Raw genomic sequence first — 19,211 nt, 5'->3', positions numbered from 1 at the left:
GGAGGGTCGGGCGCTGGGGGGAAGGGGAGAGGGCGGGGGCGCGCGCAGGCTGGGGGGGCGGGGCCGAGCAGCTTCCTTCACCCCCCTCTGCTCGCCCCGTAGCAGTTGGGCAGGGGGCCGCAGGCCAGGGGCGGGCCCAGGGGAGGGGGGCAGGTTACAGGGACCCCCCCCTCCCCGGGAACCGGCGGTGGGCGGGGCTTGAACCCCGGAAACGGTGCGGGGGCCCAGGCCTGGCCCAGGACCCCTGGGCCGTGGGGGCCGGGAAGGGGCCAGTTAAAGGGCCAGGGTCGTCGGGGAGAGGCGGGGCGGGGTGGGGGGAGGGGATCTGGGACTCGGACCCCCGGACTGAGTGGGGCCCGGGCAGAAGCTGTGCACCCTGCGCCCGAGGAGCCCCCGTTGGCCTGGGGGGGCTGAGGGACTAAGCCCCCCAGAGCAGGACCTCCCCCTGGAAGGGCCGCGCCGCAGCCCGTGGGAGGGCCTCGCCCCCGGCGCCCCCCATCTCCACTCGCCGCCGTCCCGGCCTCCGCCGGAGGGAGGGGCCGAGCGCCCTCGGGGGGCCGTGGACCCCGGCGTTCTGAGCGTTTCGCGCCCCGTGCCGCCCGGCCCCCCCGCCGCCGATGGCCGCCGACCCGCCGGGAGCTGCCGAGAAGGGAGAGATGGCTCCCGGGACACGTGTGAGGTGGGTTCATGCGGCTCCTCCTCACCCCCAGACCTGGGCAGCTCCCAGTCCCATTCATCCTCCGCCCGGCCTCTCTCTACCTTACCCGCCCCCAGCCTCACCCTCTCTTTGCTCCAAACTCCTCATCTCTAATCCTCCTTCCTGTTACCTCTCAACCTTGGGGAACTGGCCTTCCTTCCTAGACCCTGCTTCCCCTTGCAGACCCCCATCCCCGCCTGCAGTCGCCGCCCTCCAAGGCCCCTCCCCTGGAGCGCTGGAGGGCCCCTTCCCCCCATGGATGGGTCTGGAAGTCCCTGGAAAGGGGGAAGCTGGGGTAAGACTCTGGCCATAAAGAGACTCTCCAGGCCTGCTGAGTCTGTATGGGATCTTGGAGGATCTGGTTTCCCTGGGAAGGGGAGCCCAAGGGATTCTAGACAATTAGGGGTGGAAAGCAGCTTGGGAAGCTGGGGGGGGGGGTGCACATGTAGGACTGAGCCCATCGTGAGTTCTGTGGAGATGTCAGGCTGGATTCGAGAATCCCAGGGAATCTGGGAGATTGCCCAGGTTGACCTGAGAGACCCATGAGGAGGCTGTCTTAGAGCAGACGGAGCTCTGTGGGGAGCAGAGGAGTTGAGATTTTTGGCTGAGGAGGGGCTCTGAAGCAGCATCTCAGGGAGGGTTTCCGAGCACTGGGAAGTTGGGCAACAGTGACTCTTTAGGGACTGGGTTAGGGAAGAAGGATACCATTGAATCCGGTGAGGAAATCTAGATTTTAGGGGAAGAGAGATTGGGTGTTAGTAGCTTATGAAAGAGAAGAGAGGGAGTAGGAAAGGTCTGGAGCTTCCACCCTGGAATCTGTGGGTATTTGGGAGCTAAATCTGGGGCATTTTAGATTGGGGAGCGCATGGGCTGGAGCACATTTGGGTAACGGGAAGAGTTGGGACCTGTCTAAGGTAACTCCACAGACAAGGAGCCCCTGGCTTTCCAAGGAGCTTTGCTGTGGGGATGTCAGTGGAGAGGGCCCATGTCCCTCTCAGTGTCCTTTCGTCCTCCCTGGCCTAGGCAGGGGGGCACGATGAAGTGTCAGAGCAGGAGTGAGCTCAGGAAGCCAGTTCTCGGGGCTCCCAGAGGGCCCGGGTGAGCTGCTTCAGGGAGAGAGCAGCCTTGCCTAGACGGAGTGGTTCCCCTCACCCCCTGCAGGAGGGACACCTTGTTCCTTGTCTCCCTGGGTAGGAAGCCAAGCTCTGCCTGCCTAGGAGTGGGGGAAGCTGCCAGGAGTCTCCCCGGCCAGGGCCCCAGTGGGCCCCTGACCTTGCCACCCTCCACCCACAGCCCTCGGCGTTGCTGACGCCCCCAATGTCGTCGAGCAGCCGGGGGCCGGGGGCCGGAGCGCGCCGACGCCGAACCCGCTGCCGCCGCTGCCGGGCCTGTGTGCGAACTGAGTGCGGGGACTGCCACTTCTGCCGAGACATGAAGAAGTTTGGGGGGCCCGGGCGCATGAAGCAGTCGTGCCTGCTCCGGCAGTGCACTGCCGTGAGTTCTGCCCCCGCCGTATCGGGCACGCCTGGGGCTCCGGGCACCTTTCCCCAGCCAGCCCCAGCACCTTTCTGGGTGGCTGGTGGTGACTCCTTAGAGTGTAAAGTAAAGTTGCTGTTTGTTCACTCATTCATTCACTGGCTTGTTCAAATATTCGCCAGGCCTGTTTTTGTCCTCAGCTTCAAGCTGGGGCCAGTGTTAGGGTGTACAGAAGAATCCATCCCACGCTGTACCTTCACCTTTTTCCCAACTTTCAGAGGTACAGGCCCATAGAAAGCTCAGGCCCTCTCGTACCCCTTCCCAGAGCTGGCCCTGTGAATAGGTCTTTGCTTTCTTTAGCGTCCTTTCACCTGTTAGAGTGGTCTTGGATTTGAGGCCAGTCTTACCCGCTGTGTGACCTTGAGCAAATCACTTTGAACCTCAAGGTACCTTCTCTGTGAAATGTTTCCTTTGCTGAGTTGTAAAGGTTAAACAGCATGGATATGAATGTAGCTGCTACAAGGCCCAGCACACAGTAGGTATCCAAGAAACATGGGTTTCCTCCCAGCTTCCTCATCCTTTGAGCTTCCCAGGGCTCCAGAGAGTGGTCCTTCCCCAGCAGCCATGAGGAGCCAGCTGCATCCTATGTCCCCCTCATGCCGCCACCTCCCTTTTTTCCTGCAGCCACTCTTTCCTTGTTGGTCTCTTTACCCCACAGCCCCTCCCTTTTCCTCCTTTCTCCCCCAACCCTTGCCTCACTTTCCTTCCTTCTTCCCCACCTGCTGCTTCCTTGAACCTGCCTCACAACCTTCTCGATATGATTCAATATTACCACTGATTTTCCCAAACTCATGTTGTCTGAAGGCCACTCTCCTTTTTCTAGGACCAGCCAGCTGCCTTTAGTGGTCCCAGGGGTCTTGCCAAAACCGGGTTTATTGTGGGGTCCAGGGCAATCCTTGTGCTGCTCACTGAGCAAACTCAGAATCACCCCGAGCTGCTGCTGTGTTCCCTCCAGCCCTCTCTGGGTATTATTGTCACGTTTGCCTACAGTCTTCTTCCTTTCCCAAAGCCAGCTACAATTTCAGGGTCACAAAGGCCCTGGATCCAGATGCAACGATCACAGCAGTAATAACAACTATGTATCAACTACATTTCTTGCATTATCTCATTTTTATGACAGTCTTGCAAGAAAAAAATTCCTAGCCCCATTTTACAGATGGAGAGACAGAGATGTAAGGAGGTTAAATCAGTTGCTCAAGGTCATACTGCCAAAAAGGAGCAAATTCAGGATTTGACCCAATGTGGCCCACAGGTTCTGAACCTCATCCAGCAGCTGGCCAGGATCCCCAGAAAGAAGGGTCTTTCTCCTGCTGCTTGCTTTTGGGGTCCCTGACGTCCTCTCTCCCCCGACAGCCTGTGCTCCCACACACAGCTGTATGCCTCTTGTGTGGGGAGGCTGGGAAGGAGGACACAGTGGAGGGAGAGGAAGAGAAATTTGGTTTGAGTCTCATGGAGTGTACAATCTGCAATGAGATCGTCCACCCTGGCTGCCTGAAGGTGATGGCCCTGGGGACCCTGGAGGCTGGGGTAGGGCAGATGGTCGGGGAGCAAGGAGGTGGGCTAGGCTGCCTCTGAGTTTGCTGGCACCTGACATCCACTCCCTGCCCTCTGCCTGCAGATGGGGAAGGCTGAGGGTGTCATCAATGCAGAGATCCCCAACTGCTGGGAGTGCCCTCGCTGCACCCAGGAAGGCCGGACTAGCAAGGTAGGGGCTGGGGCTTGTCTGGGTGCTAGGCTCTGGGTAGGCGGGAGGTTGGGGATCTGTGCAGAACCTCACCCCCAGCTTCCATCTCCCCAGGATTCAGGTGAGGGACCAGGCCGTCGCAGGGCTGACAACGGCGAGGAGGGCGCCAGCCTGGGGAGTGGATGGAAGCTGACGGAGGAGCCGCCACTTCCACCACCCCCACCCAGGCGCAAGGGTCCCCTACCTGCTGGGCCCCCCCCAGAGGACGTGCCTGGGCCCCCCAAAAGAAAGGAGAGGGAGGCAGGGAATGAGCCCCCTACCCCAAGGAAAAAGGTGAGCCAGGGAGCATGCTCACTAGGTCCAGCCTAAGGGATTCTGGGAGCTGTAGTCCTGTTCCTTTTAGAGGGGAGTGGGCCCTGGGAGATAGTGCTTCATGGGTTTCCCCCAGGGATTGTAGGGAGATGTAGTTCAGGAGTTGTTGGTGGGAGGATGGTGCGTGCTCAGTATGGTGGAGAGGTACAGGTGAGAGGCAAATGGCACTGGACAGGAAAGCTTTGGGTGCTTTAGGGAAGAGGCAGAGAGCATGCTCAAATTAGCTGCTGCAGAGGAGGAAGGAGGGGCTGGAAAGGGCCTGAGGGGGAAGAAAGAGGAGATGAGAGCATGCTCAGTGAGCCAAGATACTGGTTACAAGGTGAGCATGCTCAGAGTTCTCCCTGAGATGGGGGCTTCTGGGATTTGTAGTCTAAGAGGAGAGCATAGATCTTAGTTTTGTGGACAGTGTGGGGCTAATGGCATCTGTCCCTTTCCCCCTATCTCCTTCTTGCCTTGGTAGGTGAAAGGAGGCCGAGAGAGGCACCTGAAGAAGGTGGGTGGAGATGCCTGCCTCCTCCGAGGATCGGACCCAGGCGGCCCCGGCCTTCTGCCCCCCAGGGTTCTGAATCCAAGCCAGGCTTTCTCGTCCTGCCACCCTGGGCTCCCTCCCGAGAACTGGGAGGTGTGCCGGGGACCTCCTCCCTCCCCTTCCCACCTTTCCTTGCCCCACCCTCCACCCTGAAGACAGAAATCTGTCCCTTCCTGCCTACGTTGTCCTGCCCCAGCCCCACTTGGCCATGATGGGCATTTGGGCCTCTGGGAAGAGTGGAGGGGGAGAGTGGGTTGGGGCCAGGCCACAAGAGCCCCGGATTTCCCAAGAACCCTTGGGGTATCATCTGACCCATTTGCCTTGTCTTTCCAGACCTTAAAGGGGAAAGAACTGAGTTCAAATCCCTGTTCAGCCACTGACTCCCTGATTGGTCTTGGCAACTTGTCAGCTGCTCTGAGCCTCAGTTTCCTCATCTGTGAAATGGAGATGATACTACCTCCCTTACCCCATCTATGCCACCGAGCTGTTTAATGACATTAAAGTAAACGAGCTTTGTAAACTGAAAATGTACTAGATTCTAGGGAAATAAGGCCCAGAGAGGTTTAAAGACTTGTCCAACGTCACACAGCAAAGCTAGAATTCAGATGCCACTTTGCACTGACACATTGAATGCCAGGGTCTGCCTGATTGTGTTCAAATTCTGCCTCTGCCATTTATCAGTTTGTAGCCTTGGGCAAGTCCCATAGTCTCTGAGCCTAAGTTTCCTCATGTCTAAAAAGAGTGGCCCAAGTTGCCCACTCCATCCCAGCACTGTGAGGATGTCATGTGTCAGGTTGGGAGGCTCCACCCAGGGCCAGACAGTCATTGTTACTCTTACATCATTGAAGAGACACTTGAAATTGTCTGGTCCAGCGTTCCATGTTGTAGATGATGAGAAAGGGGCTTCCCAATGTCACACAGAATGGATAGGCCAGCCAGTACTCAAAACTAGACCTCTATGTGTTCTCCACACCTCACTGCTTTTGGAAACTCATAAGCTAGTGAGACCCATAAGACTTAATTCTTTGGATCAGCGCCTTCATGTGACAGATAAGGAAAGTGAAAAGTCCAGAGAGGGCCATGGCTTGACTGAGGCCTCATGTCACTCAGGAGCAGAGCCAGGGCTGGAACTCAGGACTGTCCCTCGGGCCGTTCATCCCTTGGTGACTCCTCAGGGATAGGGGGTGGGGAGGTATGTGTCAGGCCCTAGAACAGCCTTCCTCTCTCCCCGCAGAAACCAAAGCCGCCTTTGGCCTCTGCGGAGGGCCCGGCGGTGCCGTCCCCATCACCCCAGAGGGAGAAGCTAGAGCGTTTCAAGCGGATGTGCCAGCTGCTGGAGCGGGTGCCTGACACCTCCTCGTCCTCGTCAGACTCCGACTCGGACTCCGACTCGTCAGGCACATCCCTGAGTGAGGATGAGGCTCCTGGGGAGGCCCGGAATGGGCGACGGCCAGCCCGGGGCAGCTCAGGCGAGAAGGAGAACCGCGGGGGGCGGCGGGCTGTGCGCCCTGGCAGTGGGGGACCCCTCCTCAGCTGGCCCCTGGGCCCCGCCCCCCCGCCCCGGCCCCCACAGCTGGAGCGGCACGTGGTGCGGCCCCCACCTCGAAGCCCCGAGCCCGACACGCTGCCTCTGGCTGCCGGATCCGACCACCCCCTGCCCCGAGCCGCCTGGCTTCGAGTCTTCCAGCACCTCGGGCCCCGAGAGCTATGCATTTGCATGCGAGTCTGCCGGACTTGGAGCCGCTGGTGAGTGGCCTGGACAGGCCTAGATTCCATTGCCCACACGCTCCTCGCTTGCTGTGTGACCTGTAACAGATCCCAGAGCCTCCCTGGGCCTTGTTTTTGTAATGATAATGTTTCTGCAGGATGTACATACTGCGGTGTGGTACTTCCGTGTTGACTATGTACAGGTTGCTTTTTATATATGAGGTCACTGAACCCTCACAACTTTGTGAGGTGGGTACTGTTATCCCATTCTTCAGATGAAGCTGAGGTCAAGGTCATGTGGAGAGGAAGCAGTAGAACCAGGAATTTGAGCCCAGTCCTTCTGGCTCCAGAACCCTTCCTCTTAATAACTGTCATTTATGAGTGCTTAGTACGTGCCAAGCATAGTGCTGACTGCTGTGCCTGCATCATCTCACTTGCTTTTCACCTCCCTCTGCTGAGGACAGTCTTATTATTGGTCCCACTTACCCATAAGAAAGCCCTTTGCCGAGTGGCCTCTGTCCTCCCAGAGGCAGCCATATTTGGGCCTCCTGATACTGCTTGGAACTTCTCTGTGGCCTGGAGCCACCACCAGCACCCTCTGCCTACCCTCCTCCCATCTCCCCACTGCTTTCTTTTCTTTTTTTTTTTTTTTTGTGGTACACGGGCCTCTCACTGCTGCAGCCTCTCCCGTAGCGGAGCACAGGCTCCGGACGCTCAGGCTCAGATGCCATGGCTCACGGGCCCAGCCGCTCCACGGCATGTGGGATCTTCCTGGACCGGGGCACGAACCCGTGTCCCCTTCATCGGCAGGCGCACTCTCAACCACCGCGCCACCAGGGAAGCCCCTCACTGCTTTCTGAGTCTTGTTTCTACAGAAATGGTGGTCATCTTCCCAAACCCCTGGTCTTCCTCTTTGGTCCTGCCCTTGGCAACCCCCCCACCTCTCCATCAAACCCCTACAACACTCTTCCCTCCATACCCCCCCCCCCAAAAAAAAAGAGCACATAGAGGCTTGCTGCATGTTGACAAACCTTCATTCACTTTCATGTTTCCATGAAACTGTTTAGGGCAGATACTGTATCTGTTTCAGCTTCATATTCTCAGCACAGGACAAAGGGTAGTGTAGGTGCTCAAAAAACATTTTATTAAATGAGTAAATCCAGACTCTTTCCCAGGCCCTTACTGTGGGCCAGGCATCCTGTTGGGCACTTTGTAAACATTAGCTGATGTGTTCCTCATAATAACAGCCCTGCGAGGTGGGGGAATGAGGGACACCTGAAAGCACAGTGCAGTTAGTGGCTGACCTCAAACCCCAGTCCTTTTCCTAAGGATTTTGGGGTGCTTGTTCATACTTTCTGGTCTCTGTGGAAGCTATATAGCTAAGAAGAGAGGAAGGTAGGCTCTGGAGGTAAATTACCTGTAGGTGAATTACTCTTTCTCTGATGAGCTGTATGCTATCGGGCTAGTTCCCTTAACTTCTCTATGCCTCAATTTCATCATCTGTTAAAACAGGGGAACCAAGGCATTTACTTCCTAGTGTTTTTGTAAGCTAATATACATAAAAAAATTGAGGACAGTACTTAGGAAAGAGAAACTTCTCAGTGCCTTAACAGCAATCATTATTACTCACTCAGCTACAAATATTTACTGAAAGCATAGACTTTTACATCCTCAGAACACAGATCTGTGCCCTTGAAGAGCTCCCAGTCAAACTGCAACATAGAAGCAAATAGTTACAGCAGTTGCTGGGGATCTCCACCCTTGCCTCAAGTAATAATTGCGGAAATGTTTGCTGAGGCCTCTTCTTCAGGGCCAGCCCTGTGTTTGGCACGTGGGATCCAGAGCTTTAAGAGGACCTGATTTCTGCCTCAAGGGGAGACTTGTGACTGGAGGCGGACGAAGCAGAGAAGCTGGACTGGACGGTGGTTTCCAGCTTGGGCCCTGGAGTCTGGCACCCATGGGTATCATCAGCTGTGATTCCTGCACTTCCTGGATGAAATGGCCATGGCTGGATAACTATACCTGTCAAGGACTCCCTTTTCCTGTCTGTAGTCCGGGTTCATATCAATACCTTGTAGGGATAAAATGAGGTGGTTCTTGCAAAACACTCAGCACAGTACCTGAAGGGTGCTAAACACTCGATAAAGTAGTGGCTTTTGATGAGAAGGATGAGGGGAAGGCGGAGCAAGGGCCTGTGTGGGGCACAGTGGGACCAGTCAGGAGGCTCTGCCAGCGTAGGCACAGAAGCAGGGGCAGTGAGGATGGAGAGGAGGGACTGGAGTTGGGAACTTTTTAAGAAGCAGAATGGCTTGGATTTGGTGACTAAATGGCTATGGGGGCAGCAGGGTGACTCTCAACTGAGTTTCTGGTCCATGAGCCTGGGTGGGCAGCAATGCCATGGCCCAGGCTTGGGAGTACTGAGGAGGAGCAGGTTCCGGGATAAAGCCAGGAGCTCAGATTTGCCGTGTTTGGTCTGAAAGGCCTTTGAGCCAGTCAGGAACAAACAGGAGAGAGAGCAGCTGGATGTACAGGTCTGATGCTTAAAAGAAATATCCAAGTTCGGGAGTTTGTAACCTATAGGTAGCGACTTCAAGGAAGAGGGCAGAAATCAGAATGTCAGCATTTGTGAGTTAGAGAAAGAACAGGCAGAGAGAGATCGAGGGCACGAGTGTGTCCTGAAGGAGAGAGGTTGAGGAAGGAGTGAGTGACGAGCAGGGTCGGGTGTTGACGAGAGGTCATGAGAGGCCAAGGACTAGAAGTGGCAGTTGGATTTCGCTACAAGGAGGCGTTGGTATCTTTGGCTGTGCTACGTGGGGGTGAGGGCACTGGAGCCAATTCGCCTGGAGTTGAGGTTGGACTTGATCTGTTTGTTCTCTGCTGTGTCCCTAGTTTCTAAGATACGTGGCATACAGTAGGTACTGAAAAAACACTTGTTGAATGAGTGAATGAATGAAAGTGAGGAAATCAGGATAGAATGTGGACAGAGGTAGTGAAGGTGGAGTGGGAGAGAAATTTGTAGGTGGGAGAGCAGGAGGTTGCAGGCTTTCCTGTCTGGTGCCTTTCATCTTCTCTTGGAAACGGGCGGCAGAGTGATCTGCCCAGGCGAGCGGAGGGAGGGCGGGTGGACAAGGCCTGGGGGAGCTGCTGAGTCGCAGGGAAGAGGGTTGGGACTTTGGAGGAAATGAGCAAGGAAGGAACTAGACCCCAGGTTCAAGGCAGTTAGGGTTAGGAGTAAAGACTTAGAGGTGGACAGATTGGAGGACAGCGGTGGCAGCAGGGAGTCCAGAGAGCTGAGAAGGAAGAACTGTCTTCGGTTGGAGCCAGGAGGCTGTGCATTCCTTACAGGTGGCAGTTTGGGCTGGTCTGGCTCTGTGGCCCCAGAGGGCCTCTGCAAGAGGGAGGTTTTGTACTCGAATTTGGGGATTTGGAGGTGGGCTTAGTAGGGTGCTGACTTGGTCAGGGGTGTTGAGTCAGGGGGAAAGGGAATGGGGTAAGGCATTTGAACATAAAGTTCTACCTCCCCTGGCTTGATGTATGCTTTGGCCTCAGACTTCTTCTGACCTCTTGCCTAAGTGTCATTCTCTAGTCTAGAAGGAACTTGGCCATGGCTCCCTGTCACTTTCACAACGAACTTCCACCGTCCCGTTGGACATCTGGACACGCACAGTGACTACACTAAACACTTTTTCTTTTTAGAGAAGCCCTTCAGAAGGGTCCTGCACTATCTCCCTTCTTCTTTTTTTTAACGTCTTTCATTTAATTTTTTTCAATCATTGTTTTAAAAAAATGGAAGTATAGTTAATTTCCTCTCCCTTCATTTATGCAGCAAACCTTTGAAATAAGTGCTGCCTTTACCCCATTTTATGGTATGGAAAGCGGAGGCCCAGAGAGAGCAAGTGACTTGCCTAAGGTCACTCAAAGCACAGAGGTGGCAGAGCTGGGATTTAGATCCCCATGGCTCACACTCCTCACCTCTGAGCTCTATGGCCACAGCCGTCCAGCCTGGCATTCCAGCCCTCCTTGCCACGGCACCCCTACCCTGGGCCTCCTCTAGCCTCACCCCTGCCTCTTCTCCACTTCAGAATTCAGGCTCTCGACCCAGACTAGCCTGGTTTACAACCTGGCTCTGTTACCACTAATAGCTGTGGGACGTTGAATAAGTCTCTTAACCTCCCTGGACCTCATTTTCCTTACCTCTAAAAAGGAGACTAGTATTTACCTCCTAGGGCTGTTGTGAGGTTAAATGCTTAGTGCACAGAATGCAGTAAACCCTCAGTGAACACCAGATGTTAGTGCTAGAGTGACTGTCATCGTCATCCTCATCGTTAAGGGGAGATGATGAATTGCCCTTTGTTCCTGCTGCCTCAGGTTCTCAGAGCTCTCCGTTTTCTCTCTGTGCACTGGGCCTGGATACTGGTTCTTCCTCATCTGGAACTCACATCATCTTCCTCCCCTCACCGGAATAACTACTGCCTTCCTTTTTTTTTTTTTTTGCCGTGCTGCATGGCAGGCAGGATCTTAGTTCCCCGACCAGGGATCAAACCCGTGCCCCCTGCAGTGGAAGCTCAGAGTCCTAACCACTGAACCGCCAGGGAAGTCCTAACTACTGCCTTCCTTAAAGTCTCAGATCAGGCATTGTCTCCCTGGGAAGCTCCCCCTCCCAGTTTCTCATTGACTCTTATCATGTTCCTTGTTGGCTTACTTACTGTGGACTTAGCTGATACTCCCCTGTTTTCTCACTGTTCCATGCCTGGACACTTAGTATCAGTAGGGCCCTCAGTGACTGTTGGCTGCCACTCTGAGGTTTAAACCCAGTGTTCTGGTCATCTAAGGGCAAAGGGACAAATTAGCTACAGCCAGGAAAAGTCAGGAGAGACTTCCTGGAAGAGGAAGCACTGGAGCTGAGCCCTGAGTGATCTGGGGTGGATGGCATTTCTGTCAGTCACACATGTGCCAAAATGCGTTGGCACCAAACAGTGTGTGTCTATAGGCGGGCAGGTGGTTTGGCCTGGCTCTTGTGGAGTACGATATAGAAACAGTTGGTGGCCTATGTGTGCCCCCAGGGGGAAGGGTTCCCTTCTAGCCGTGGAAGATACAGGAGGGCTTCAAGGTGGTGGCGGCAGTTGAGCTGGAACTCAGGACTGGGTTCGGAGTAAGCAGAGAGATTTTGGATGGAGTAGGATGGAGAAAAGGACCTAGGGGCAGAAGCTGGGTTGAAGGTGGGTTACTTTGGGGTTTGTTTTTTTCCTTTTCCTTTTTAGAATTGGAGAGATTTGCAAATGTTTATTGGTTGAGTGGACAGAACCAGGAGAGGGAGAGGCTAGAATGCTAGAAGAGGGGGGAAATGGTAGGAGGTGACAGGTGGGACAGAGGGGTGGAGTTGTTCAGACTGAAGGCTTAGTGTCTGTGCTTCCAACTTTCCCAGAAATGTCACCCGGGACTCTGGAGTGTGCCTGGCAGTTGTAAGTGGCACAAAAACATGGCTTAATCCTTCCATTATTGATAGTTTTGAAAAGGAAATCTCTCCATTGGGTGCTATTACATCTTTAACACCTTTCTAATACTTATCTCCCTGTTTAATAAAAATAGTCTTTAGATAGTAGCCAAGAGCCACAGAAACACCTAGCTAGAATTTAGTAACCCTGGCCTGTTATTATGGTGTTTATTTCTAAGGGTAACATATTTATGTGAAACAATACTGGTTTTAAGTTCAAAGAGGGGAATCAATTTAAACATAAATTCATGTTCTGCAGATGAGTGGATAGCGAATGACTAGAGTTTGAGCATCACTGCCCCAGCCCAGGGCTTCTTGAAGGGAAGGCCTCCAGAATGGGGGCTGGGAGAGAGATAAGAGACAGCTTCCCGCATCCCTGCTCACCCCTGCTGCTTCTGACACAGTTCATCTAGCCCAGTGGGAATTTCCTGACATGGCTTTGAACTACTGTACTAGAAGAAACTTTTCAAACTGAGTCTTGAGGAACTTCAGTGTACTACAAAGTATTAGTAGATGACCTTGGGAGAGATGGGGAAGGGTTCCCTGGTAAAATAAGTTTGGGAAGCCCTTTTCCAGGTCTCTGCATGTTGGCCTAGTCAAGGCTCTCAGAAATGCTGGGGTCAGGATCAAACAAACCTGTTTCACTTTGTTGAGGCCTCATTCGTCTTTGTAGTTTCAATACCTGGGACCTACTAGGCCTTCCATAAACACTGACTGAGTGTATAAATGGGAAGCCATAAATGAGGTGTGTTGTAGGGGGTGCTCTGTGGGAGCTTTGAGTGGTTCACAGTGGCTTGGCATCATCCATTCATGCAACAGATGTGCAACAGGTAATGTCCTATGCACCTGGCCCAGTGCTGGGCACTGGGGCTGCTGAGGGGAAGAAGCCAGGGCTGCCCTCGTGGAGCCTCCATTCTAGTTGGAGGGATACAGTAATCAAAGAGAGACTAGGGCTGTAAGTCAAGCCTTGGGCAGCTGGTCCTCAGGATGGGCAGACGCGAATCAAGGGCAGAAATTTATATAGAGGATGAGAAGTGCCCACAGCCACCATAAGAAGCCCAGGGTAGGGATGGGGCGCTGCTGAAAGATCTCTTTGGGGCTCCATCAAATACGGTGTGTGTGGGGGGGTGTCTTTGGCAGAACGGCAGAACGCTTTAGCAGCTGTTAAGTCCCACTAACTATAGTAACCCCATTTGAGCTTACAACAACCTTGTGGGCAGGCTGAGTCTGGACTGTCATCTCTACAAGGCCTCTGAGGCTGAGAGAGAGGAGTGAACTTGCCGAGGTCTCACATCCAGTTAGTAATGGAATTGACCCCTGAGCCCAATGCTCTTGGCCTGGGTCCTGGGGCTTCCTGTCCTCCCCGCTATCTTATATGGACCAGGAGAGAGCTGGGGTGAACCGGTTAGCATGGGGGTGGGGAATTGTGGGCTCCCTGAGAGCTGAGGACTGAGGTCTCTGTCTTCCCCTTGTGGCCGACAGGTGCTACGACAAGCGTCTGTGGCCTCGAATGGACCTGAGCCGGCGGAAGTCACTGACCCCGCCCATGCTTAGTGGTGTGGTTCGTCGCCAGCCTCGAGCTCTGGACCTCAGCTGGACAGGTGTCTCCAAGAAGCAGCTCATGTGGCTTCTGAACCGACTGCAAGGTAGTGCCAGGTGGTGAGGTGGGACTGGGGGGAGGAGGGGGACAGGCCTAGGACGGAGTCCTCCTAGCACCAGTTTCCCGTCGCCCCCAGGCCTGCAGGAGCTGGTGCTCTCTGGCTGCTCCTGGCTCTCCGTCTCTGCCCTGGGTTCAGCTCCACTGCCGGCCCTGCGGCTCCTGGACCTCCGCTGGATCGAGGATGTTAAAGACTCCCAGCTCCGAGAGCTGCTGCTGCCTCCGCCAGACACCAAACCAGGTGCAGCCTCTGTTCACTCCTTTGTAGAAGGGGGTCAGACAAGGTGGGGGTATGAGGCTTCCAAGGTCTCTTTTGACTCCTGCTAGGTATTAAAGGATTTGAAGAAAGGACAGGATACATGAGTTTGAGTAGACAGGCCCTGCTTGACCATTGTTCATTCATTCACTCTCCTGCTGTGTGCTGGGCCCTGTGGTCAGAGCTGAGGGAACAGGATGAGGAGGATGTAGCCCCTGTCTTCTAGGGGGAAGATGATTATGGGATGAAACACATACAGGACAGGAGGATGACACAATTCTGGGAGAAGCCAGGGGATTGTGAGTGAAGTCTCCGGGTGTGGCGGGCACTACTGGAGAGCCTTCGCCAGAGGGAGCAGCGGTGACCGCTGTGGAAGAATGCAGGCCCGATGTGGCTGGTCAGTTCCATCTGTCAAGAGGAGCCAGAAATAAGGATTTTCTGTGAAATATCCTGGTTTTTAAATGATGGCAATTAATTCAGATTCTTTTAAAATTCATGTGTGGACCCAGCAGAAACATGACTGAGCAACAGATTGGGCCCCTAGATCCTCTTGTCCTACAGTGAAAGGGTAAGGATTTTGCTGAGGGAACAGAGCAGAAAGAGAGAGCCAGTTGACTTGGGAGGTTGTGTGGCGGTGGTAGTTTCATTTCCCAAGTCAGACCAGCCACCTCTTCACCTGGTCAGGCCCAAGTCACCTGGTCAGGCCCAGACCTCTTCACCTGGTCAGGCCCAAGTCCCCCGCCAGGTAAAGTCAGCTTTATGGCACACATAGTTCTGGGTCCGGCCCTATGTAGGGCCCTGGAGACCTCAAACTGAGTCAGACCCATTCCCCGCCCGGGTGGAACCCCAGTCATGCGGAAGAGAGAGACTCAGAAGTAGAAGGTTATGGCGTGACATGGTGGGAGCTGTGGTCGGGGGGCGGGGGGCAAGTGGTGGGCAGGAAGGCAGTGAGAGAAGCCCTCCCTGAGGGGGTGCTATTTGAACTGAGTCCTGAAAGGGACAGCGTTTTCCCAGGGAGTGTGAGGCAGGAATAAACAGTTTTACGGGATGTGAGAACCATATTGGCAAAGGGGGATGTTGGGAACTGAGGCTGGTCAGGTGAGCACAGGCCTGGTCACTTTGGGGGTCATATGGAGGCGTGAGGTGGGGATGCTGAGGCCTGGGGCTCTTTGTCTAGCTCTAGCCAGGAGATGGGATACTCACGGCATCTTCTCTGGCCCCCACCAGTCTGTTCTCCATAATGAAGCCGGTGAACTATCCAGAAGGTCAGATCTGTCCACGTCATCCCATGTTCTACACTCGTTCTCATTGCTCCCTGGTGGTCTTTGGATGAAGATCAGTATTTTACCACAGTCGATAAAGCCTGGTCTGGCTCCCACTGACCTATGGTGTCCTTACACTTCAGCCTCCTTGCCAAGTGTCCTCCAGCCCCAGGGCCTTTGCCCACTCCTCTTTGCTTAGAATGCTCTATCCTCCTTCACCTGATGAACACCTAATTGTCTTTCAGGTCTCAGCGTAAATGTCACTTCCTCCTAGAAGCCCTCCATGATCTTATCCCCCATTGAGATTACAGTCCCTCTTTTAGAGAACAGTCCCCTCCCAGCATATCACTGTACAGTTGTGAAATGATTTGGTTAAAATTAGTTTCCTCCCACAAGATTCTTAAGCTCTGTGAGGGTGAGGACCATCCGCTCACCCCAGCACCTTGCTTTCACAGCTCTCTTTCATGGCTCCCTTCTTCCCACCCCATACTCCTCCACAGCAGTCTTGGAAGGGGAGTAGAGGAAGAACTAGGATTTTTCCCATTTTCTGGATGAGGCCCCAGGGGCCCAGAGGGGTTGAGAGCCAGACCTGAGCACCCACCCACTGCCCACTCTTACTGGAGTTGGACCGAGCATTGGGAACAGTGCGTTCCAGGAGGTGAGAAAGTGCCGGTTATCTGGCAGACTGACTCCATCTCCTCCTGCTTCAATTCACTTCAGTCTAAGCCCCTTTCTCAGGAGCTTGCAAAGGTGAGCTGTCCAGGCCTCCAAGGCCTAAATTCTCGTTGGGACTTTACACCCACCTTTATCATCTTGGCTCCCTGGCTTCGTGCAGCATTCCTGGAGCAAAACAAAGTTTTCCTACTTCCTTGCTTTTGCCCCTGCTGTTCTCTGCCTAGCTACGCTTCCCTCCCATGTTCCCTCTCCACATGTTCAAATGCTTAAAGGCCCACCTCAGTGAAATCCTCCCTGACGCCCACTTCTCCCGCCTCAGCCACATGTGACCTCTCTTTCCTCTGCTTCCCTCTATTGGCTCTTAGCTGTGGCCCGAGGTTGAGGGCATCTGCAGATATATCCCCTTTCCAGGCTCTCAGCCCCGCAAAGAAAAAAAAAAAAGACGTAGAATTCAGAGATTGCCAAGTCAGGTGCCCACAGACTTGGTGGCCTGGCAGGTTGCAGAAGTGGTGGGCTTGGTGCAGGACGTTAGGGAGTACACCATGCAGCTTTCATCATCAGGTGAAAGGGGTAGCCCAGTGATGACAGAGCTGACAATTTTTCAAGGAAAAGCTCCACATCAAAAATTTCTTTATAAAAATGTCATTTTGGGAATTCCATGGCAGACCAGTGGTTAAGACTCCAAGCTTTCACTGCTGAGGGCCCAGGTTCAATCCTTGGTCGGTGAACTAAGATCCTGCAAGCCACGTGGAGTGGCAAAAAAAAAAAAAAAAGAAAAAAAAGTCCTTTTATGTAGCATCAGTCCCAGAGAAAATTTTTAGCACTATGCAGACACCATAGAACACTTGTGTAGGCTAGCTTCCTGACTTTGTGACATCTGATCTAGTTTATTTAGGGGCTAGGCTGGTGTCTGGGAAGCAGAGAGCACTGTGGGAAGAGTTTGGACTTAAGAGTCACAAGGCCTCGTGTCCTGGCTCTGTTAATTCAAATCTTGGATAGATTGTTTAGTGATTTGAAGCCTCAATTTTCTCATCTGTAAACAGGAATGATGATCAGAGAACTTGTTTCCCAAGGCTGTGGTTCTTAAAGTGTGGTCTCTGGACCAGCAGCTCAACATTGCTGGAGAACTTGTTTTTTTTTGTTTGGTTGTTTTTTTTTGGCCACACCAGGCGGCATGCGGGATCTTAGTTCCCCAATCAGGGATCGAACCCTGCAGTGGAAGCGCACAGTTGTAAACACTGGACCGCCAGGGAATTCCCTGGAGAACGTATTAGGAAAATAAACTCTGAGGCCCCACCTTAGACTACCTGAGCTCTGGGGGCGGGGCCCGCTGCCAGGGAGATGCAGAAGCCTCTCCAGCTGGAGAGCCACTGGCCTAGGAGCAGGCAGCCACTTAGTTGGTGCCTGGCCCACGGTGCATGCTCAAGCAATGGCTGCTGGTGCACCAAGGGAGTTAAGTTACAAAAACCGAAAACGGAAATGCAGGATTGTGGTAGATACAATAAATGGAAAGCTTTGGGTGCAGAGATAAGGGGTGGGTGCTCTTCTACCCTGGAGATAGAGGAAGAGGAGACCTCTGAGCTCAGACCAGAAAGCCAGGGACCCTGGCCAGGCAGGGGATTGAGCACAGGTGGCCCCAGGCAGAATCTCTTGGGGTAGGGTCCCCTGTGGAGTTTGGCCCAAGTATTTGGCGGGGAGAGAGAGGACTTTGGAGCTGAGACGGGTGAGATCTTGTAGGAACTGGAATGTTCTACCAAGGAGATTGGACTTCTCTGAGGTGCCCTTGGAAAGTTTTTAGCAGAGGAGGGATGTGGTCTCATTTGCATTTGAGAACGGCTCTCTTTGGATGAGTGAGTGAGGAGGCTGGGGCAGGAGTTCAGGCAGGAGTGGTGTCGCCCCAGTGGTGAAGGGATCCAGATGGGGACTCCACTGATCGTGGAAGGAGAGAGATGTGCCAGAGGAGCCTTCTGGGATGGCAGTTCCATCGGGGATGTCATTTGTTGGATGAGTGGCTACATATTGAGCACCTATGCCCCAATTCCTGGGCACAGAGCAAGAACAAGACAGACAGAAATTCTTGCCTTCATGGAAGTGACATTCTAGTGGGACAAGAGGAAAAATATATAATACGTCAGATGGTGAGAAAAAGAGGGAAAAGTGCAGGGAAGGGGTTTGAGTATGTGGAATGTTGCAGTTTCAGGTGGAGTAATCATGGAAGGCCTCCTTGAGGAGGCAGTGTGAGCACTGGACAGATGAAATGATGTCGAGTTGTGTGTGTTTGGGGGAGAAGAGCAAGCCACATAGAGAATGCAAGTCGAGGTTCTCTTATAGTGGGAGCAGGTTTAGGGGGTGGTGAGGGATGAGTGTGGAGACACAGCTGGTGCAGGGATGGCAGCAGCCAGGAGGCTGACCTCTTCTCTGCCTGCCCAGGGCAAACGGAGAGCCGTGGGCGGCTGCAGGGGGTAGCTGAGCTGCGCCTGGCCGGCCTGGAGCTGACCGATGCCTCCTTGCGGCTTCTGCTGCGCCACGCACCCCAGCTGAGCGCCCTGGACCTGAGCCACTGCGCCCACGTTGGGGATCCCAGCGTCCACCTCCTCACGGCCCCCACCTCCCCGCTCCGAGAGACCCTGGTGCACCTCAACCTCGCCGGTAAGCGTGGTCCCTTGTCTGTCCATCCTGCTAACCTCTTGGTCCCTGTGGTCCATGCCCACCCACTACTCACCTTCCTGGTCTCAGCTGCCATTGCCCCATCCCCAGGTTGCCACCGCCTCACGGACCACTGCCTCCCGCTGTTCCGCCGCTGCCCGCGCCTACGCCGCCTAGACCTGCGCTCCTGCCGCCAGCTCTCCCCTGAAGCTTGTGCCCGGCTGGCAGCCGCCGGGCCCCCTGGCCCCTTCCGCTGCCCAGAGGAGAAGCTGCTTCTCAAGGACAGCTAGTTGGGTGCCCCCCACCCTCCCCTAGGACTCATCAGGAGCCTGGACCTCAGGCCTTCATTTCACCCCTGCCAGGAGGCCAGGGTCCCCACCTCATGACTAGGGATTCCTGCCCAGGGACTTGAGCCAGCCTCCCCCCCTCTACCCCCTGCACTGATATCTCTGGGGGTCTCTCCTTCCCATCCCCTCCCCCTTCCACCTGCTTCATTGTCCATTCCCTGGGGGGAGTGGGTCAGAGGTACTGGGGGGTGCTGAGCCAAAGGGATGGTGGGAGGGGGGCAGAGGTGCAAGTCTGAGGGAGGGAGAATGGGGAAAGGGTATCTGCACACAGGATCCTGGGAGCCAGGGGGCTGGGGGAGGTGGAGGATGGGTGGGGGGGTGGGGGGCGGGCAGAAAGCAGACCACCAAG

General features: G+C 54.5%; 1 protein-coding gene and 1 long non-coding RNA gene across 7 annotated transcripts; one reads left to right on the top strand and one right to left on the bottom strand.

The window, feature by feature from the left end:
• The first annotated feature begins 349 nt into the window (after positions 1–349).
• FBXL19 (F-box and leucine rich repeat protein 19) lies at positions 350–19,170 on the top strand. Of its 5 annotated transcripts, none has more exons than XM_033840295.2 (11): positions 350–679; positions 1,991–2,191; positions 3,587–3,730; positions 3,852–3,938; positions 4,032–4,250; positions 4,750–4,782; positions 6,053–6,564; positions 13,502–13,665; positions 13,756–13,917; positions 18,300–18,518; positions 18,627–19,170. In XM_033840295.2, exons 2-11 carry the CDS (start codon positions 2,015–2,017, stop codon positions 18,803–18,805), a joined length of 1,896 nt encoding a protein of 631 aa, XP_033696186.1. In that variant the 5' UTR covers positions 350–679; positions 1,991–2,014; the 3' UTR covers positions 18,806–19,170. The 5 variants fall into 5 exon arrangements, with proteins under 5 accessions (XP_033696186.1, XP_033696185.1, XP_033696187.1 ...); XM_033840294.2 differs by having other exon boundaries at positions 4,750–4,911; XM_033840296.2 differs by lacking the exon at positions 1,991–2,191 and having other exon boundaries at positions 547–679; positions 4,750–4,911.
• On the bottom strand, positions 13,970–18,610 carry LOC141276471 (uncharacterized). 2 transcript variants are annotated; one of them, XR_012326046.1, is made up of 3 exons: positions 15,813–16,748; positions 15,136–15,255; positions 13,970–14,340 (listed from the first exon to the last, which is right to left on the bottom strand). It is a non-coding gene; the product is annotated as an uncharacterized lncRNA (long non-coding RNA). The 2 variants fall into 2 exon arrangements; XR_012326047.1 differs by lacking the exon at positions 15,813–16,748 and adding an exon at positions 18,592–18,610 and having other exon boundaries at positions 14,010–14,340.
• Positions 19,171–19,211: the final 41 nt, after the last annotated feature.

Source organism: Tursiops truncatus, chromosome 15 (assembly GCF_011762595.2).
Source record: "Tursiops truncatus isolate mTurTru1 chromosome 15, mTurTru1.mat.Y, whole genome shotgun sequence".
In the NCBI taxonomy this organism is placed as follows: domain Eukaryota; kingdom Metazoa; phylum Chordata; class Mammalia; order Artiodactyla; family Delphinidae; genus Tursiops; species Tursiops truncatus.
Note: the sequence above shows the minus strand (reverse complement) of the source record. Positions and strands in the feature narration are given on the sequence as shown.

What these genes read in the sequence shown, in the direction of transcription:
- FBXL19 (XM_033840294.2), top strand. Translation starts at nt 2,015, where the DNA reads ATGTCGTCGAGCAGCCGGGGGCCGGGGGCCGGAGCGCGCCGACGCCGA. An exon ending in TCCACCCTGGCTGCCTGAAG is followed by an intron (nt 3,731 to 3,851) that starts GTGATGGCCCTG and finishes CTCTGCCTGCAG; the next exon opens with ATGGGGAAGGCTGAGGGTGT. An exon ending in GGTGCACCTCAACCTCGCCG is followed by an intron (nt 18,519 to 18,626) that starts GTAAGCGTGGTC and finishes CCCCATCCCCAG; the next exon opens with GTTGCCACCGCCTCACGGAC.